The 17,638-nt window shown below is 38.8% G+C and overlaps 1 protein-coding gene across 1 annotated transcript in view; it reads left to right on the plus strand.

The window, feature by feature from the left end:
• Positions 1 to 1,522: 1,522 nt before the first annotated feature.
• Positions 1,523 to 17,638, plus strand: part of LOC135464037 (myotubularin-related protein 9-like) — a 17,867-nt gene continuing 1,751 nt past the window's right edge. Inside the window, exons 1-13 of the mRNA XM_064741513.1 lie at positions 1,523 to 1,598; positions 2,261 to 2,427; positions 3,347 to 3,506; positions 4,729 to 4,880; positions 5,450 to 5,578; positions 6,841 to 6,997; positions 9,174 to 9,278; positions 9,744 to 9,869; positions 11,297 to 11,399; positions 12,701 to 12,839; positions 14,198 to 14,282; positions 15,990 to 16,059; positions 17,278 to 17,377. Coding sequence (XP_064597583.1) covers positions 2,278 to 2,427; positions 3,347 to 3,506; positions 4,729 to 4,880; positions 5,450 to 5,578; positions 6,841 to 6,997; positions 9,174 to 9,278; positions 9,744 to 9,869; positions 11,297 to 11,399; positions 12,701 to 12,839; positions 14,198 to 14,282; positions 15,990 to 16,059; positions 17,278 to 17,377 — 1,476 coding nt within the window. The 5' untranslated portion in view covers positions 1,523 to 1,598; positions 2,261 to 2,277. The remainder of the gene's footprint in view (positions 1,599 to 2,260; positions 2,428 to 3,346; positions 3,507 to 4,728; positions 4,881 to 5,449; positions 5,579 to 6,840; positions 6,998 to 9,173; positions 9,279 to 9,743; positions 9,870 to 11,296; positions 11,400 to 12,700; positions 12,840 to 14,197; positions 14,283 to 15,989; positions 16,060 to 17,277; positions 17,378 to 17,638) is intronic.

The following is a 17,638-nucleotide window of genomic DNA, read 5'->3' on the forward strand; positions in this document are numbered from 1 at the left end:
CTCGTAGCGCCACCTTGGTGGTTTTTAAATGAATACTTCAGTACTGCGTTAAACACCAGTCAAATAAATAAATTAATTTAAATGAAAATACCTTCCATGGTTCAAATCCCCTGTATGTCCATCAAAATAAACTGAGTGTTATTATCGTAAGACACTCGAGTCAATGAGTATCTGTCGGAAAACACAGAATGAGATGGACATTCCAACCTCCCACCTCCTTTAAGTCTTCACCCCTTCCCAGGTCAGCCGTCTATGAATTAACACTCTTCTATGAAAAATGCAGACATTGAAAATTTTTAATCAACCATACATCTGCAATGTTCATTCTTGAACCTAAGGCAAGATACATCGCCTGTTTGAAAAATAAACTGTTGACAATGAAATATAACGAATAAAGTAGATTTAACACTTGAAGGCAAAAAAAAAAAAAAAAAAAAAAAAAAGAAAGCAAGAAAGAAAATCAAGAGTTAACACTTAAGACCCTTGTCTTCCATTTGCTAGGCCACACTGCACAGGGTTCCAATCACACCCAGCCTTGAACAGGGAATTCAGAGATTCACTCACTCTCACTGTTAAAGCTGGGGCTTTGGATACGACAAGCCAATACCCCATTGGCTATTATCACAGGTTAAAGTTCACTGAAGATCACCTGTCTCCCATCAATACGGTGTGCATACATATGCATGTATGGGAAAAAAGCTGGTGAGTAATTTGCCTAAGGTCGACAGTTTAATTACCCCTGGCACTTTGGTTTGCTCCATCCATAAAACTAGCCCCTTTGTGTTAATGAAAAATTCTTGAGTTTCACTGTGACATTAACCTATAATCCATCAATTAAACAGGACTGGTAAATTTTGTTTAATATTTTATTTACTTACATAACTATAACATAGCTTTGTGTTGACAAACACAAAAGTGCAACCAGAACAACACAATACCCGTGTGTCAAAAAAATATGCACACCGTCTTTTTTTTTTTTTTTTTTTTTTTACAATCACACAGTAATTAAAAGTACTGACACCCAGCTGCACTCAATCCTCTGGTTAATCGAATGACCCATGTAAAATGATTTGATGTCAAATACTTGAATGACAGACAGAGAAACCTATACACACACACAAAAAAAATGTTTATTGAAGTCCAGGACAATGATCACTAACCAAGTCGTATACAGAGCTCTACTGTGTACCAAGTCAGTAGTGCACGTCTCGATGGGCTAGGACAATGAATATAATTCTAACATTAACACCGAAGGCATATCAAAAATGCACAGGGAATGAAGTTTAAAGCGAAGCAGCCAAAGCTGGATTCGAACACACGACCTCCGTATTCTAGAATGTTGTTACTCTGCACTGAATAAAAATAGCAGACGACGCAAATTTGATAATTTATACAGATATTTCAAAAGATGAAAACAAACACCACGATGACTTCGTCATGCGGCAAAAATAGCAAAGAATATTTTCAATTTAAAGAATCTATGATGGAAATAACCAATCAAATGCTGACTAGGTCGTTTTTCCCTGGGTGTACACATTTTAGATCTTTTGACAGACGACGGGGAAATTAAGAAAACAGCAATAATCTAGGACAATTAGGCAAGTTACATCGTGCGTAGTCCTTTTATTTACAACAAATTTCTTTACAGACAAATTCGTTTTGGGCATTTCCGTGTAAAACTCTTTGTATTTGCAAAACAAATTCAGCGATACGGCGTTTAAGATTCGCCTCAGTTGACCATAGAAGGACCAGCTTTCGATACCGCTCTGTCTTGATTAGTGTTTTCTTTATTTGTTTCATTTTTCCTCATATGATGTGTTACAGACATCAGTTTGAAAGAATTTTCAAGGGGTAGGTAAAAATCTGTTTGACTGTTGGGTCTGTTTGCAAACACTTGTACGAGTAATGCAACAAATGTTTTCTCCCTGCAGACATGATCCAAATTGCAGCTCTCAGCTGGCCTGAAGATGTCGTCAAATTTAGAGGTCCGGCATAGGCCTGTTGTTAGTCGGTCTTGAATGAATTTAGATGCAGAGAGCCCTTTTAATGTGACTGTGATCTCCAATGTTGAAATTTCATTGGTGCTAAAGTTTTCTTACAAATAAATCGATATCCCCAGACAATTAAAAAAACATAGGTGTGTTTTCATTGAGCCTGAATGGAGTGGAGTGTAGACACCAGCTGTAAAGAATTTTGTCACATTAATGTGTTTTCTTGTGAAAAGTAAAAAATAAAAATATGCATTGTATGCAATTTTTAGGTCTCTGACCAAGGGTCATGGAGTTTGCAGAGTTTATTCAGACTGCGAAAGTGGACAATGTCCGTTTGAGGACGCCGTTTCAGGCTGCTGTAGAAGGGACGCTTTGCATCACGGGACACCATCTGATTCTGTCGTCACGTGAAGAAGACTGCGCAGAGGAATTATGGGTAAATATGTATGGCCAGTCATGCTTGACTCCTTATTTCCCTTAGTACGGACAACGAAACAGTTTTCATTTTTATTACTTGATACAATGGCATCTTCTGTGACAGTTTCTGGCAAAAGGTGAAATGCATTTAGAAATTTGCCCACAGACAAATTTATATGATATGTGCCTATTTGGAGCTATCATTGGTTACAAAGGGTCATAGAGCAAATATATACTGCATGGTTGTGGTTTGAAAAAGAAATAATTAAACAGCTGTCTTTGTCAGTGTTGCTTGACAAGGAGATACATTAAAACTCTATAGATACTCAGGTCCTCTCAAAAAGGTAGGCTACTGTGACCGTATGCTATAAAAGAAAGACTTCAATCTCCGGTACTACTGTACAAAAGAGTTAGAGAAGAGTTACCCTGTCTGGACTTGGAAGAAACTGCTCACTTTGTTTTTAAGACTTTGTTTTCTATGTTTAGTACTAATATAAAGTGTCTCTATTACCAGAATAAATTTAAATATTCCATGCTTTAGGGAAAAGAGAGAGGTATTGATTTGGGTCTGTGCATCTGGCCTACTGTCTGTCTTTCTTGCTTTGATTTCTGTGCAATTATGGACAGCATTTTATAAAACTTTCTGTGCAGGATTACTTTGTGGAATTTCAGATTAAATTCGAAAACAAGCCCGATCTACACATAAGTTAGGACTTTTTTTAAACATGAAATCCATAGTTCTCAGTTTATGTTTGTGCGCTTGCAATCACAGCTCCAAATGTTTTGGATTTATTTTGATAAAATCCTGCTTTAGGTTTCATTTTGTTTCCCTTAAGAAGTTTGTAAAAACAGCAAGTGTAACATATTTAGCGTGTGATGTAAATTCTCTGAGTTTGCTTAATTTTCAAGAACAAGGTGTCTATTTTTTCTGTTCTCAGCTGTTACATAGCAGTATAGACAGTGTGGAGAAGAGGTTAGCTGGGCCAGGAGGGACTCTCACCCTCAGGTGTAAAGACTTCAGTCTTTATTACTTGGACATCCCCATTGCTGAGAAATGTCTTCATGTGGCCAGCTCAGTGGAGCAGCTCTCCAATATAGGTGATTACAGTCCAATTCCTCAAACTGGCCCTGATAGCACACTTGGTAGAGCGTCCGGTTCGGGAGCTGTAGATCCAGCGTCAATCCTGGGTCAGGTCACACTTAAGACCTTAAAAGAGGAAGTTGTAACTTCCTCACATGGCATTAAGCATGAAGGGGATAGTGCAATGACTGGTTGACCCGTATTAGTATAAAAACTAAGGCGGGGTGGCTTACCTGCCTTCGGTAAGGCATCTCAGTGAAGCGGCACTAGATAAAAGAGGGGTGGAAATTTATCCTGCAACAAGGAGACACATTACATGCACTAAGGATTCCTTCGTCGTCATATGAATGAAAAATTGTTAAGTACGACGTTAGACCCCAAGCACTCATTCATTCACCCACTCACCCACGTCAGCTTTCTTCCTGATAATGCCTTGTTCATAATGTATGTGTATGAATGTGTACTCTTTCATGTGTAAATTAAGTATACCTAAACCATCTTTAGAAATTATCTTGAAACCGAATGACCAAAAAGGTAAGGTGGAGATGCTTACCCCGAGGGGAAAATTTTAAGAAAAGTGGTGTCGATTAAAATAATTATTAGGCTTTGAATGTAGCAGTGGTGAATTTGTGTGTAAACAGGAGACTGACCACTGACCAGTGAAGTATTCTTGAGTACGGTGTAAAAAATCAATCAAATCAGAATTTTATGGTGTTTTTTTTTTATTATTGTGGAATGTTCTCTCGGTCAGTTGTATAAGGTGAGACTCACAGTAATTAAGAAGCCCTAGACTATTAGGCTGGGTGTTGTGTTGCACGCCGCAACTCCCTATTCTACATGGAACAGGGTTACCTGTTGAAAAGCCGTCGATTCTACTGGGCTCGATAGGTTTTCTTTCTTCTTAAACTTGACCACCCATCACCTAAGTGTTAACAATATTGAGTTTGCTGGGGCTACTCTGGCTGAGATGGTTGAAGCGGTAGCTTGCTGCAACTGATGAAGTCGCATGTTTAAATCCAGCTCTTTCTTTGTCGGATGCAGCTTCATGTCTGGAGACTTGTCAGGTACCCTGTGAGTGTTGATGTTTTACTCTGAGCACTTTGGTTTAGCTTAACCCATAAACCTCACTATCATGGTATACAAAGTGACACATTTTGTTAAGCACATTAAGAACACCAATGAATCAATCAGTCAGTACTGAGTATGCCGTAAGACCCTCTATCAAAACTTCTATTTCAGATAACTTTGCTCTGAAGTACCCATTCTTTTATCGGAGCAGTTTTGAGGTGATGGAGGATGGCTGGCAGACATTTCTCCCCGAGACAGAATTTACACGCTTCAAAGAGTGCTCTGAGGACTGGCGACTCAGTTATGTCAACAAGGATTACTCTGTGAGTTGTGGTACAAGTAGTTTGTGGGATACAAGTAGTTTGTGTGGTACATGTAGTTTTTGTGGTACAAGTGGCTTGTTTGGTATATGTAGTTTATGTGGTAGTTTAGTACAAAGGTTATATGTAGTTTATTGAAGCTCATTTGAGATGGTTGTGTATCAGTCATTTGGACACCAGAGGTGTGGGTTCTGTCCCAGCCTCTGAAGGAGAATTTCAAGATTTCTCAGCCTTCATTTGTTCTCGGGTGCTTTGGTAACATTATGCAGTCAACATTGCTAATAGGTGTCAGAACTTGCAGTTTCATTAAACATACCCCTTTGTACAGAAGAGCTACTTAATGTGGTCCATATTGGGAAAAGTAAGAAATAAAAGTATTTATTGTCAGATAAATGCAAAAGCTTTATGAAAAAGATGTTCAAACTATCCATAACATGGCAACTCAGTCTCATGCACTGTGCTTTAGAAATAATGCATGTAATGGTGAGATGTAAAGTTTTTGTGGCCACATTAGAAATGGGGACGAATCATCAGTTGCCTTTCTTGAGCTGACCAGTCTCTATGTGTTGTAGGTCTGCCCTTCATACCCACGAGCTGTTATCGTGCCCAAGTCAATAGACGATGATTTGCTGATTAAGGTAGCAGGGTTTCGGTACAACGGCCGCTTCCCCGTCCTCAGCTATTACCACCGAGACAGTAAAGTAAGTTGACCATGTGGTTAATGCGGAACTCGTAACATTCCTTCCAGTCTGTATCAAGATGGTTCAAAGCTGTGAACTTGTGTTCTCTTCTTTATTACATTACATTTATTGGTGTATCTGAGCTCATAAAACGTATATATAGTACATGTACACATGCACTGCAACTTCACAGAAGAAAACAATGTGTTCTACTGTCATTTGGACCTTCTGTGTAGCTCGGCCTCGAGTCCCCCATTGGGCTGTGGAGAATAGGGGTAACAACCCGTGTTGTATATTCAGGGCTGCTATTATCTTTTTCAATAGAAGGCTACCTTCCAGGGCAGCCATCTACCTGGTAGAAAATTGAATTAGGTAAAATAGGAGCATTGGTCTAAGTAGGGAGTTAATTGCTTCATTTTCTAAAGAAGTAGCTGGTGTCAGGTAACTGCCTTCTAACATGTCTAATGAAGGTCCTGATATCCACGAGATTTGTTATATTTTTTCTTGAATTTTTCTCAAAAGAAGATTTGTTTAAATGAAGATTTGGAAATTGTGCAAAAAATTAAAGTTCTTCATACTATTATTGGATGACCGGCCCCGTTAGCACAGTTGGTAGAGCGTCTGCTTTGGGAGCGGTAAATCCGAGGTCAAACCTGGGCCGAGTCACTCCTAAGGCTTTAAAAGAGGAAGTTGCAGCTTCCTCGCTTGGCGTTCAGCATGAAGGGGATAGGGCAAGGGGATACTGGTTGACCCGTATCATTTTAATGGCTCGGGCGGGGCGGCTTATTTGCCTTCGGTAAGTCGTCTCAGTGAAGCGGCACTAGATAAAAGAGCTGTGGAAATCTGTCCTGCAACAAAGAGGCACATTACACGTACATGCACCCTAAGGACTCCTTCGTCGTCATATGACTGAAAAATTGTTAAGTGCCACGTTAAACCCCAAGCACTCACTCACTCAATAATTATCGGATGTGATTTGCAATTTTGTGTAGTAATACAGTATTTAACCTAAAGTTAACCTTTTCCAAGTGACATATTGAAATATTGACATATTGTTTTGTGTTTTGTTTTTTACCGTGGTTGATTTATCCAGCTTATAGGACTACTTAATTTCCTATCAGAAAATCTGAAATGTTCACATCAAAAGTATCATTTTAAGGCCTTTATATGTTTCTAAAGATGCATTTTTGCAGACCAACCTTTAGGTGAAATACAGTATTTATAAAGCATAACCCATAGTGTCTGATGAGTGGATATAATGTAATTGTGTGTCTGTGTATTAGAGTGTTATGATGCGAAGTTCTCAGCCATTGACTGGCCCAAATGGTAAACGGTGTAAGGAGGACGAGAGATTGGTCAACGCTGTCCTCGGCATAGGAAAGAGAGGCTACATCATTGACACCCGTTCCCCTAACTGGGCAAAATTGGCTCAAGCCAAAGGTCAGTGCAAACCTGAAAAACCGAGACATTACACTTTTGAAAACTCCCCTTTGGAAAATGTGGTAAGACCCATATTCTTCATGTTATTTTACAAGTGACCTTAGTCCAGTATTGCATAACCAGGACCAAATGTCGCTTACCAATTTCTCCAAAGAGGTGTTTTCAGAAATGTCAGGCAGCTATTTTCAGCCTTGGGGTGGTGCTGCCTATGTTTTCAATCAGCATATTAAAAACCCACCATTCAGAAATGTTCCTTGTTTATGTTAATACAGGATTTATCAAGGTTGTGTCATAAAAAAAAGTCATTTTTCTGAATTCAATAACTAGACATACTTTGGGTTTAAAGTTTGCTTGTTTTTTATGTTTGTTGTTTTTTCTTACAAAGGTCTCTTCAGTTGGCGTAAGTAACATGTAGTATTTGCCATAAGGCCACAGGTACATCCTGCATCTATGTCGCATTGTTAACATTGGGTGGTAAATCGCAGAAAAACACCTGTAACAACCAATAAACCACAAGGCAAACAAAGCCAGACGCTCGAGACATCAGATCACTTAGTGCAAAAAGCCATCAAATGCCCATGGTGTGAATGGCAGCGACCTTCGTCTGGGCTCAGTGTAATGAATGTAAATAAGCAGTGTGGACAACTTTGGCTAGCTTGCACTGGGCACATGGCTTTGTTGTTTACCTTTTCATGAAATCAGCAAGATTCACCTGGCTCGAATTTTAACGTTTACATACTGAAAAAATAATGCGTGAAATAACTTCCACATAATGCCAGCTACATCCAAAACACACACAAAGATACGATTGTGGTGTAGCTGGTTTTAATGCGTTAGAATATAAAAGGAGAGAAAATGATTTATAATTTCATAATGCAGATGATTCTCAAAAAGCGAATATGTCAAGAGGCCATACATTTACAGTAAAGGAAAAACTGCAGGCCATTCGCTATGTTGAGGCTCACGGTAACCGCAAGTGTCTGAGATGTCAGACACTTGCGGCAAATTAAAAGTAAACCAGAGAAGATGCCCAGGTATCGACGAACCTGCCGAGGAAGTAGCCCTCAATTCCCCGAGATTAAGAGAAACCTGCTGGAATATATCAAGGATAAAAGAAAGGAAGGCCTGGCTGTTTCAGCAGTGGAAATCAGTAGAAGGGCCTTAATACTCACCAAATCCACCCCAGGAGCCATAAATTTCAAGGCGTCCACATCGTGGGTGCATAAGTTTATGCAGGAATAATCTGTCAGTCAGACGTAGAACAAACCTTGCCCAAAAACTTCTTATGGATTATGAGGAGAAGCTGATGAATTTTCAGTTCATTATTCATCAACAGAAAACGAGATATTAAGCGTTGGACCAGATTGGCAATGCAGATCAAACGCCACTGACCTTTGACCTACTAGTGGATACGTGGATTTCAGTATCAACCCGTACAAATGGAAATGAAAAAAAAAATTTACAGTTATGCTTGCCTGCACCACTGATGATGAGAAACGACAACCATACATCATCTTCAAGCATAACCGTAAATCCTTTTTCATATTTTCGCTTGGGTCATGGCTACAGCGTAGTGAAGTAGGGGGCGGTAATTCAATCTACCTCACACTCTGCAGCTGCTCAGTTGGCAGTGTATGTGCCTACATCGCAGGCTTTTGCATCTCAAACGTTGTTAAACAAAAAAAGATGGAAAAAGAACAAGCCAAAACAGCATCTTCTTGTTACTTGAGATACTTTTATTTTGCTTGAATGAACACGCGTTTTGCCACTTGAAGATATCTGTGTTCAGTTGTTCTGAATGCTGCCGTCTGGTGTCCACCGCCATTGTTATTCTCTCAAGTCTCACGCTGAGTACCACGTGCTGTTTGCCTTGTTTTGGTTGAATGTAACACCTTGCATGTACAGATTACTCTGAAACTTTATTCCAACACTCTGTTATCAACTGTTAACCGCACTTGGAGTGTAGAGGTCAAATTTGACGGGAAAAAAAAGTGTGGTTTGTATCTGTGGCTTTACGGTAAGTACAGTAACGTTTTCCAGTTAGTTATTCAGGATTATGGTGTATTTATTTACAACTTTATCGTTTCAAATGTTGTGATGTTTATTCTCATACATGTAAATACTTTTATTGGAATTAACTGCTTATCTGCACTGGTTATGTTTTTGTTGCTGACAGGAGGTGGATTTGAACCGGAGGCTCACTATCCCCAGTGGAGGAGAATCCACCACCCCATAGCGCGAGGCCAGGTGTTACATGAGTCCCTTATTAAACTGATCGAAGGTAAATAACTGACCTGATCTTTATTCTGCATATTTATGATGTTCATCAGAAAAAGTGAATAGATTGTGGAGAGTAAGTCCCCGTTATGGATAAATGTCATGGATAAATGATCAAGTCGTGAATAAATGTTCAAAGTGTTTATGTCATGAATAAATTTGCCAGCCATGTTTAAATGTTACATGTGTTCCAGTCACAAATAAATGTTCCATTGATGAATAAATGTTCCAGTAATGTTGGGATTTGGTGACTCTCACCTACCCAGTCAGTTTCTCGCCCTCATGAGTGAATAGTCCTATAGTACATCAAAAAATGCAACAAACTTAATGTCTCACATCAATCATTCAATCATTATGTGATTTCTGTGTTGTAGCCTATAATGAGAGCAATGCCAGTATGGACAAATGGCTGTCTAAACTGGAAATCTCACATCAATCATTGAATCATTATGTGATTTCTGGGTTGTAGCCTGTAATGAGAGCAATGCCAGTATGGACAAATGGCTGTCTAAACTGGAGTCCAGTAACTGGCTGTCTCACATCAAGGATATCCTCTACTGCTCCTGTGTGGTGGCCCAGTGTGTGGATAAGGAAGGTAAGCTTTCTAGTACACAGAGTACATGTGTAGCCTCGCTATAAGACACCTCCATCTAGCGCGCAATCAGATATAACACAACCCAAATCTTGTCTTTCAAAAATCTGTGGTGTACTTTCAGGTGAGAAAAGTGCGAAAAACGAATAAAGATTTTTCAAGAAATGTACGTAAATTACACGCCATCATTTGCTTCATTTCCTGCTCTTGGTGTGTGACCCTTGTGTTATTTGATATTTAATGCAGGCTTAAGCTTTTGATTATTACGTGAGTATAAGCAAAAACAAATGGAATTTTCTATGAATAATGAAAGTGGTTGTAACTTGTTACATTTTCTGTGTGACAGAGTTTGATTACAAACATATTGATTAATTAATGCAGAACACATTTTGCTCACTGTAACAGGCATACCTCATAAAGGGATTCATATCTGTACACTTTCAGTAAATGCTGATAACTTTAATCAGATTATTGAATGGCTGTAAAGAGAGGTGTGAAACTACACGGGAGTGAGATTTGGCTTACCAGCATGCTGACATGTGAGAATTGAGATGAACTCACACAAGCATTTGAGAATGACTTCTTGGTTTTTTTTCCCCTTCCCTTCATTTAATACATTGATTTAACATGATATACATTAAAATGGTGAAGATTATTATTGTTTTTGTTCAGTAGCTATAACGCGGTCACAATATAGGGTTTTAGAATGATCTGCAGTCCGCCATTTTGAATCTGAGGTGTGTAAGTTCCATGAGTTACTTCTGATACAAATACACCTGGACGAATTGGATACCAAGGGCATTGTAGCATTTTTTTTTATTTAAAGGTAAAGTGCATGAAACTACCTTACTTGAATTCAGCTTGTGGAAATGTTTACCATGCAAAGAGTACTGTAGATCAGGTCAGGCCTGTGATTACGTGATAAGAGGCTAGCTTGGTGGGATAGGACTCGTGGGACGGTGCTGAAATGCGTGAATCCTTAGGTAACAAAAAAATCTCATGCGTCTAACAATAAGAAAACATCGATAAAACTTCGTTCTCTCTCAAAATCATGACCTGTAAGACAGACCGTAACCCTATACACTGGATGCCAAGGTAAATTCATTATAGCCCATGGTAGCTTGCAACGCACTGAAGAGCCTGCCGGCAAGGCGACACACTATAGCAAGACTACACTGTATCTCCATATTCCTTTACATTTTTACACTGCAATTTTTTTTTTTGTCCTCTTTCTGAAGAACAATTGGATTTTACCTTCAATGCACTGTAGGTATTAATGTTAAATGTAAATATGCATGTAATATTGTAAGATTTTTGCAATTTTTCTGTTGTCCACCTTTGTGAATGCTATAAAGGCTGATGTCATCTAGCGTTAAGACTCCTCCATCTGAAGTGTTGTTTTCACCACATCATTCGTATTTCTTTGACAGGAGCTTCTGTTCTGGTGCATGGCTCAGAAGGAACAGACTCCACACTGCAGATTACCTCCCTTTCCCAGCTAATTCTTGACCATGACTGTCGCACAGTCAGAGGGTAACTGATGTTGATTATTGTACAGATGATTGGTTCACAGCAAAAAGTTTATTTATTTGATTGGTGTTTTACGCCGTACTCAAGAATATTTCACCTATACGAAGGCAGCCCACATTATGGTTGCAGGAAACCGGGCAGAGCTCAGATGAAACCCACGGCCATCCGCAGGTTGCTGGCAGACCCACAGCAAAAAAAAAAAAGTTTGGGTGGAATTGAATATTGAATTCATGTAAACTTCCTGGCATATTTTGTACACAGTGAAGCTTTACATGTTAAAGGTGTTAAAGTTTTTCACAGTATTTGAAAGCTATGAAAAAAATGGCAATTAGAGGTGGAGAAAAACCTAAAGATCATGTAAAGTCCAGATGAAGGAGTTATAAATGAGGATGTAACACATGTTACAATAAATATATTTCCACTAAGATTTGGTCTTTTCAGCTAACAAATGTGTTCAGCCTGGATGTTGATCATATTTATATTTTGAATATAGTCAGAAATGTTGTCATATATGTTGGATATTAACAACAAATTTACATCCGGATAAATTTATTAGAGATGCATCGCATTCTTATCTACAACATTTTTATGCAATGAAGATAAATACCAAAAGGTGATCCCAAATACCAACCGGACAAAAATATTTTTAAAGACTCTTTTTTTTCCTGACAAAAAAAATCTAAAATATATATATATATATATATATATATAAAGACCATATATGCAAATAAGTTTTTGACTCTCTGATTTTGGCATCATTTTTATGTTTCTTTCTACTTTAAACTACTGGGTTCCTTTGTAAATCAACACACATGTTTGGTAAATGACCTAAAATTTTTGCCCGTGAAAAAGTTGCACAGATTGCCCAATTCTGATAGTTCTTTTGATTTTGCAAAAGTGTTTGAGCCAAAATTTATTTATTTATTTGATTGGTGTTTTAAGCTGTACTGAAGAATATTTCACTTATTTGACGGCGGCCAGCATTATGGTGGAAGGAAACCCACAACCATCTGCAGGTTGCTGACAGACCATCCCACTTACGACCAGAGAGGAAGCCAGCATGAGCTGTACTTGAACTCACAGCGATCGCATTGGTGAGAAGCTTCTGGGTCATTATGCTGCGCTAGCGCGCTTACCAACTTTAGCCAAAATGTTAACTTACAAAGTACATCTATCCAATTGAAAAAATAAAAGAATTTAATTTACCATAAAATATAAGTTTTACGCATGTTAGTTATTTAAACATTGTGGCTCATTTGCTTTCTACTGTCTTAAAACAAAGCCCTGATTTGATTATTGTACAGGTTTGAGGCCCTGGTTGAGAGAGAATGGCTGCAAGCCGGCCATCCATTTGAGGTGCGGTGCTCCAAATCGGCGTTTGCGGTCACTAAACATCGTCAGGAGTCACCGGTCTTCCTGATGTTTCTGGACTGTGTCTGGCAGGTGAGGCAGTCAACAGGTGTCACAGGTAGTCGGTGAGAGGTTGACTTGTTCAGTTACAGACAGATATTTCCTGCAGCCGTTCTAACCATTGTTTCTTTAGGTAGTCATACTGTTACACCTTGCGTATTTGCCATGGTACCGTACCTCTTCAGTTTTGTTTGAAGATCTTTTGTTACGTGCTTTTTTATATGAAACAATCAAAAATCCGATGAAAATTTACTCTTTGGGATTCAGCTTTGATTGTTTTATAGTCTGAACAAGAGGAATTTTTCTGCTGTAATTCTTCAGCCTTTTCACATGTTTGCAAGGTGTTTATTTTCTAGCATATCTGAGGAATGTTATTCTGCGTAGACTGATAAAATGATTGGTCAACCCAGCCATTGTACTTTGCAAATGGAAAAGGTGCATACGTCTCACTGAAAGTTGCGCTTTCATGTGCCAAAAGATGGAGGAATGAGGTTAATTCCTCTTCAAGAACTCATTGTGATGTAAATTTTACAGTTTTCTCACTGGATCACGGTAATGTGTTCAATAGAACATTCTTTTGCTTTGTTTGTCTTGAGTCTGCTTACATGTATCTTCTAAAAATCGAACAACTCTACAATAAACTGTGGACATGTCCCTGACCTACACAGTGGGTTCTGGCCAGGGTGTAAGAAACGCTGGACTTAAAACTGCAAGGTGAGGGGCTTCTGTGGCTCAGTTGGTTACACGCTAGTGCAGCATAATGACCCAGGAACCTCTCACCAATGCCGTCACTGTGAGTTCAAGTCCAAGTTCTTATGCTGGCTTCCTCTCCGGGCGTATATGCCAAGGTCTCTCGGCAACCCTCAGATGGTCATGGGTTTCCCCTGGGCACTGCCCGGTTTCTTCCCACGATAATGCTGGTCGCTGTCGTATAAGTGAAATATCCTTGAGTACGGCGTGAAACACCAATCAAATAAATAAATAAATAAAACTGAGCGGTGAAAGAGACCAGGATATATGACCAGCAGCCTGTTGTGCTTCACTTATACAATGGGATCCAGCTGTGTTGTGGGAGGAAGGCAAGGGAAAGCCATTACCATCAGATTGTTAGCAGACCTTCCCACATATGACCAAAGAGGAATCCTACAGTACAGATTAATTTAATACCACATCTGGAATGTTTTGACCATTCCATGTGTACTTTCTGCTTAAAATGGACACCCGAAATCAGAAACTAACCATTCAAAGAATACATACAGGCTTTAGATCTCTTTCTGTATCTACAAAGAACCTTCCTTAAACCACAAATTGACCTTTCCTTCATGCGAACAGACTTTCCTGTTTTCTTCACGTGGACTCTGTGTAATGTTTTTGCTGCTCTTTTGTTCCAGATCTGGCAACAATTCCCATGTTCATTCGAGTTCAATGAAGACTTCCTAACCATCCTGTTCCAGCATGCTTATTCCTCACAGTTTGGTGAGTCTGGGTTTTGTTATGTGCAGTACTGCTCCATCCTAACAATATACCTGGCAGGAAGGGCGTAGTATCGCAGGAAGATGTTTACATCATACAGCCAAGATGGGCATACTGTCCGCGCATCATCCACGTAGGGCTTTACGACATACACTAACATTCACACATAAACCCGTCTAACTTACAACAAATGGCAAGTTGTTCGACACCAGCCTTGTTTGTTCTCTCAGAATAAAAAAAATATTCCCAAACGGACTAGTTCAGGGTGTGGTTACTAATTCACACACTATCATGATAATAATGCAGATCAAGTTTAGACTGTTTCCGCAATTATTCAGTAAATGTATAACCATAACCTACATGTACATTACACGATTTTCTTCGGTGCAAGTCTTTATAAGGAAGACAATTTAAGCGCTAAAAATAGTGTATAGTTATAACACAACTTATACATCATGTTCTAGGCACCATGAATGGCTGATTTATAATATTTGTACAGCTTTTGGCGAGAACGTTTCGGATCAGACTAGGATCAAGCAGTACGGTATACATATATGTATGTAGGTACATACGTATGCTTGGGAGATTTTTTTCAGGCGTACGAAGACGAAAAGATGAGTACTGTAAATCTTCAACCTTTTTGACCCCAAAAGCCCTTGTTTCAGTGGAATTTTTGCTTACAATTATTACGAAAATGATGCCAAAATGATGTGCCTTTGTCACTTTAGATGCAAGCTTCATAGAACTGTGGAAATTATTTCTCTACACTCCACAGTTCTTGGCTTCTTTCAGAGGCATTTAGGAATTGGGATGGTATAGATTGACAGAGGCATTACTTATGGATGACAATTCCTGGATTTATTACATCGAAACGTCACCAACACAATAAATCAACGTACATCGAAACGTCACCAACACAATAAATCAACCTACATCGAAAAGTCACCAACACAATAAATCCAGGAATTGTCATCCATAAGTAATGCCTCTGTCAATCTACTCCATAGTTCTCTCAAAATACTTGCTACAGAGGCTATTGAAGAATTAGGACATTGTAGGTATATGCTGTGTGTCCTTGCCTTAGAGGACAAGAGTTTCATCACGTGCTTGTATCCAAAAATCTGAATAATTCTTACAGTATTAAACACCAATCAGATACCTGTAAATAGATAACTATTTTGGCTGTCCCATTACTGATGTGTCAGTGTTACTGTGGGCACCGCAAAACTATGACTTGACAAACACCTAAACATAGAATTTTCATGCTGTGCTCTTCGAGGTGATCCATCGCCGAGGTGGTTAGTGCGCTAGTGACGCACCAGTAACCCAGGAGCCTTTCATCAATGTAGTCGCTGTGAGTTCAAATCCATCTCATAGTGGCTTCCTCTCCGGTTGTGCATGGGAAGGTCTGCCAGCAACCTGGGGATGGTCATGGATTTCAGGGCTCGGTTTCCTCCCATCATAATGCTGACCGCTGTCATATAATAAATATTCTTTAGTACGGCGTAAAACAGCAGTCAAGTAAATAAATAAATAAATAAACAAATTCTGTGCTCATCAGCGCTTGGCCTGTCACAAACCAAGATGTACCAAAATTATGAATTGATAAGTATAACTGAACTGAGTATTGAGCCTGAGTTCTGTTGATGAATAGCTCAGTATAAAGTTTTAAACAGCAAGTCTGAATCATTTATGCACATCTGTTTTCAGGTACATTTCTAGGTAACAATGAGTTTGAGCGTAAACAGCATCGGCTGACAGCCAAGACTGTGTCTCTGTGGTAAGGGAGTCTCATGTGTAACCAGTTTTGGCCATAACACCTGTCTCTCTGTGTGAAGAGAGTACCTTTTCACAGCAAGTACAGAAATTTGCATGTGATGCACATTTGTGCCAAACACATTGGTAAATTTTATAAGTCTAACAGAAATATTTTTGTGTTGATAGATTGTGTTTAAATCTCTTGAAACCAATTATTAAGGGAGTGTCATGTGTAACCAGTGTCGGCCATAACACCAGTCTCTCTATGTGAAGAGAGTACCTTTTCACAGCAAGTACAGAAATTTGCATGTGATGCACATTTGTGCCAAACACATTGGTAAATTTTATAAGTCTAACAAATATTTTTGCGTTGATAAATTGTGTTTAAATCTCTTGAAACCAATTATTAAGGGAGTGTCATGTGTAACCAGTGTCGGCCATAACATCAGTATCTCTGTGTGAAGAGACAAAAGTACAGAAATTTGCATGCGATGCACATTTGTGCCAAATACATTGGTAAATTTTATAAGTCTAACAGAAATATTTTTGTGTTGATAGATTGTGTTTAAATCTCTTGAAACCAATTATTAAGGGAGTGTCATGTGTAACCAGTGTCGGCCATAACACCAGTATCTCTGTGTGAAGAGACAGAAGTACAGAAATTTGCATGCGATGCACATTTGTGCCAAATACATTGGTAAATTTATAATTTATTTTTTTTATAATTTAATCTCTTGAAACCAATTATTAAGGGAGTGTCATGTGTAACCAGTGTCAGCCATAACACCAGTCTCTCTGTGAAGAAACAGGAGTACAGAAATTTGCATGCAATGCACATTTGTGCCAAACACATTGGCAAATTTTATAAGTCTAACAGAAATATTTTTGTGTTGATAGATTGTGTTTAAATCTCTTGAAACCAATTATTAAGGGAGTGTCATGTGTAACCAGTGTCGGCCATAACACCAGTATCTCTGTGTGAAGAGACAGAGGTACAGAAATTTGCATGCGATGCACATTTGTGCCAAATACATTGGTAAATTTTATAAGTCTAACTTATAAGAAATATTATTCTGTTGATAAATTGTGTTTAAATCTCTTGAAACTGATTATGTTTCAAGTCAATACCAATGAAAACTTGAAATTTCATTTAGTGATGTTATTTCAAGACACACACTCAAGAAATATGCCAGTGGTAAAATAATTTTATTTTTCTTTTATTTTCTTTTTTTTTTAACAGGTCATTCCTGAACCGACCAGAAGTCCTACAGGAGTATCTGAATCCGATGTATGACCCAAACCCTAGTGTGATATGGCCATCAGTGGCCCCACAGAGCCTGGTATGTAAAGGGAGAAAACTCTTTTTCGGTTCATACTAGTACCAGAATTGTAATATGACCCCACGCAGCCTGTTATGAGAGCGGGGAATAACTCTCACGGGCTCATAGTAAGATCTGAACCAAATGTATGACCCCCAACCAAAGCCTAATGAAGCCTTCTTGTCATGTAAGGGGATTGGCACAGAACACTATTTTGTACAGCAATATATTTGTAATGGTTGAAGGATTTCGCTGTGTGGTTCATACCAGGATTTGAACTGG

This window comes from Liolophura sinensis, chromosome 3 (genome assembly GCF_032854445.1).
Source record: "Liolophura sinensis isolate JHLJ2023 chromosome 3, CUHK_Ljap_v2, whole genome shotgun sequence".
Taxonomy (NCBI): domain Eukaryota; kingdom Metazoa; phylum Mollusca; class Polyplacophora; order Chitonida; family Chitonidae; genus Liolophura; species Liolophura sinensis.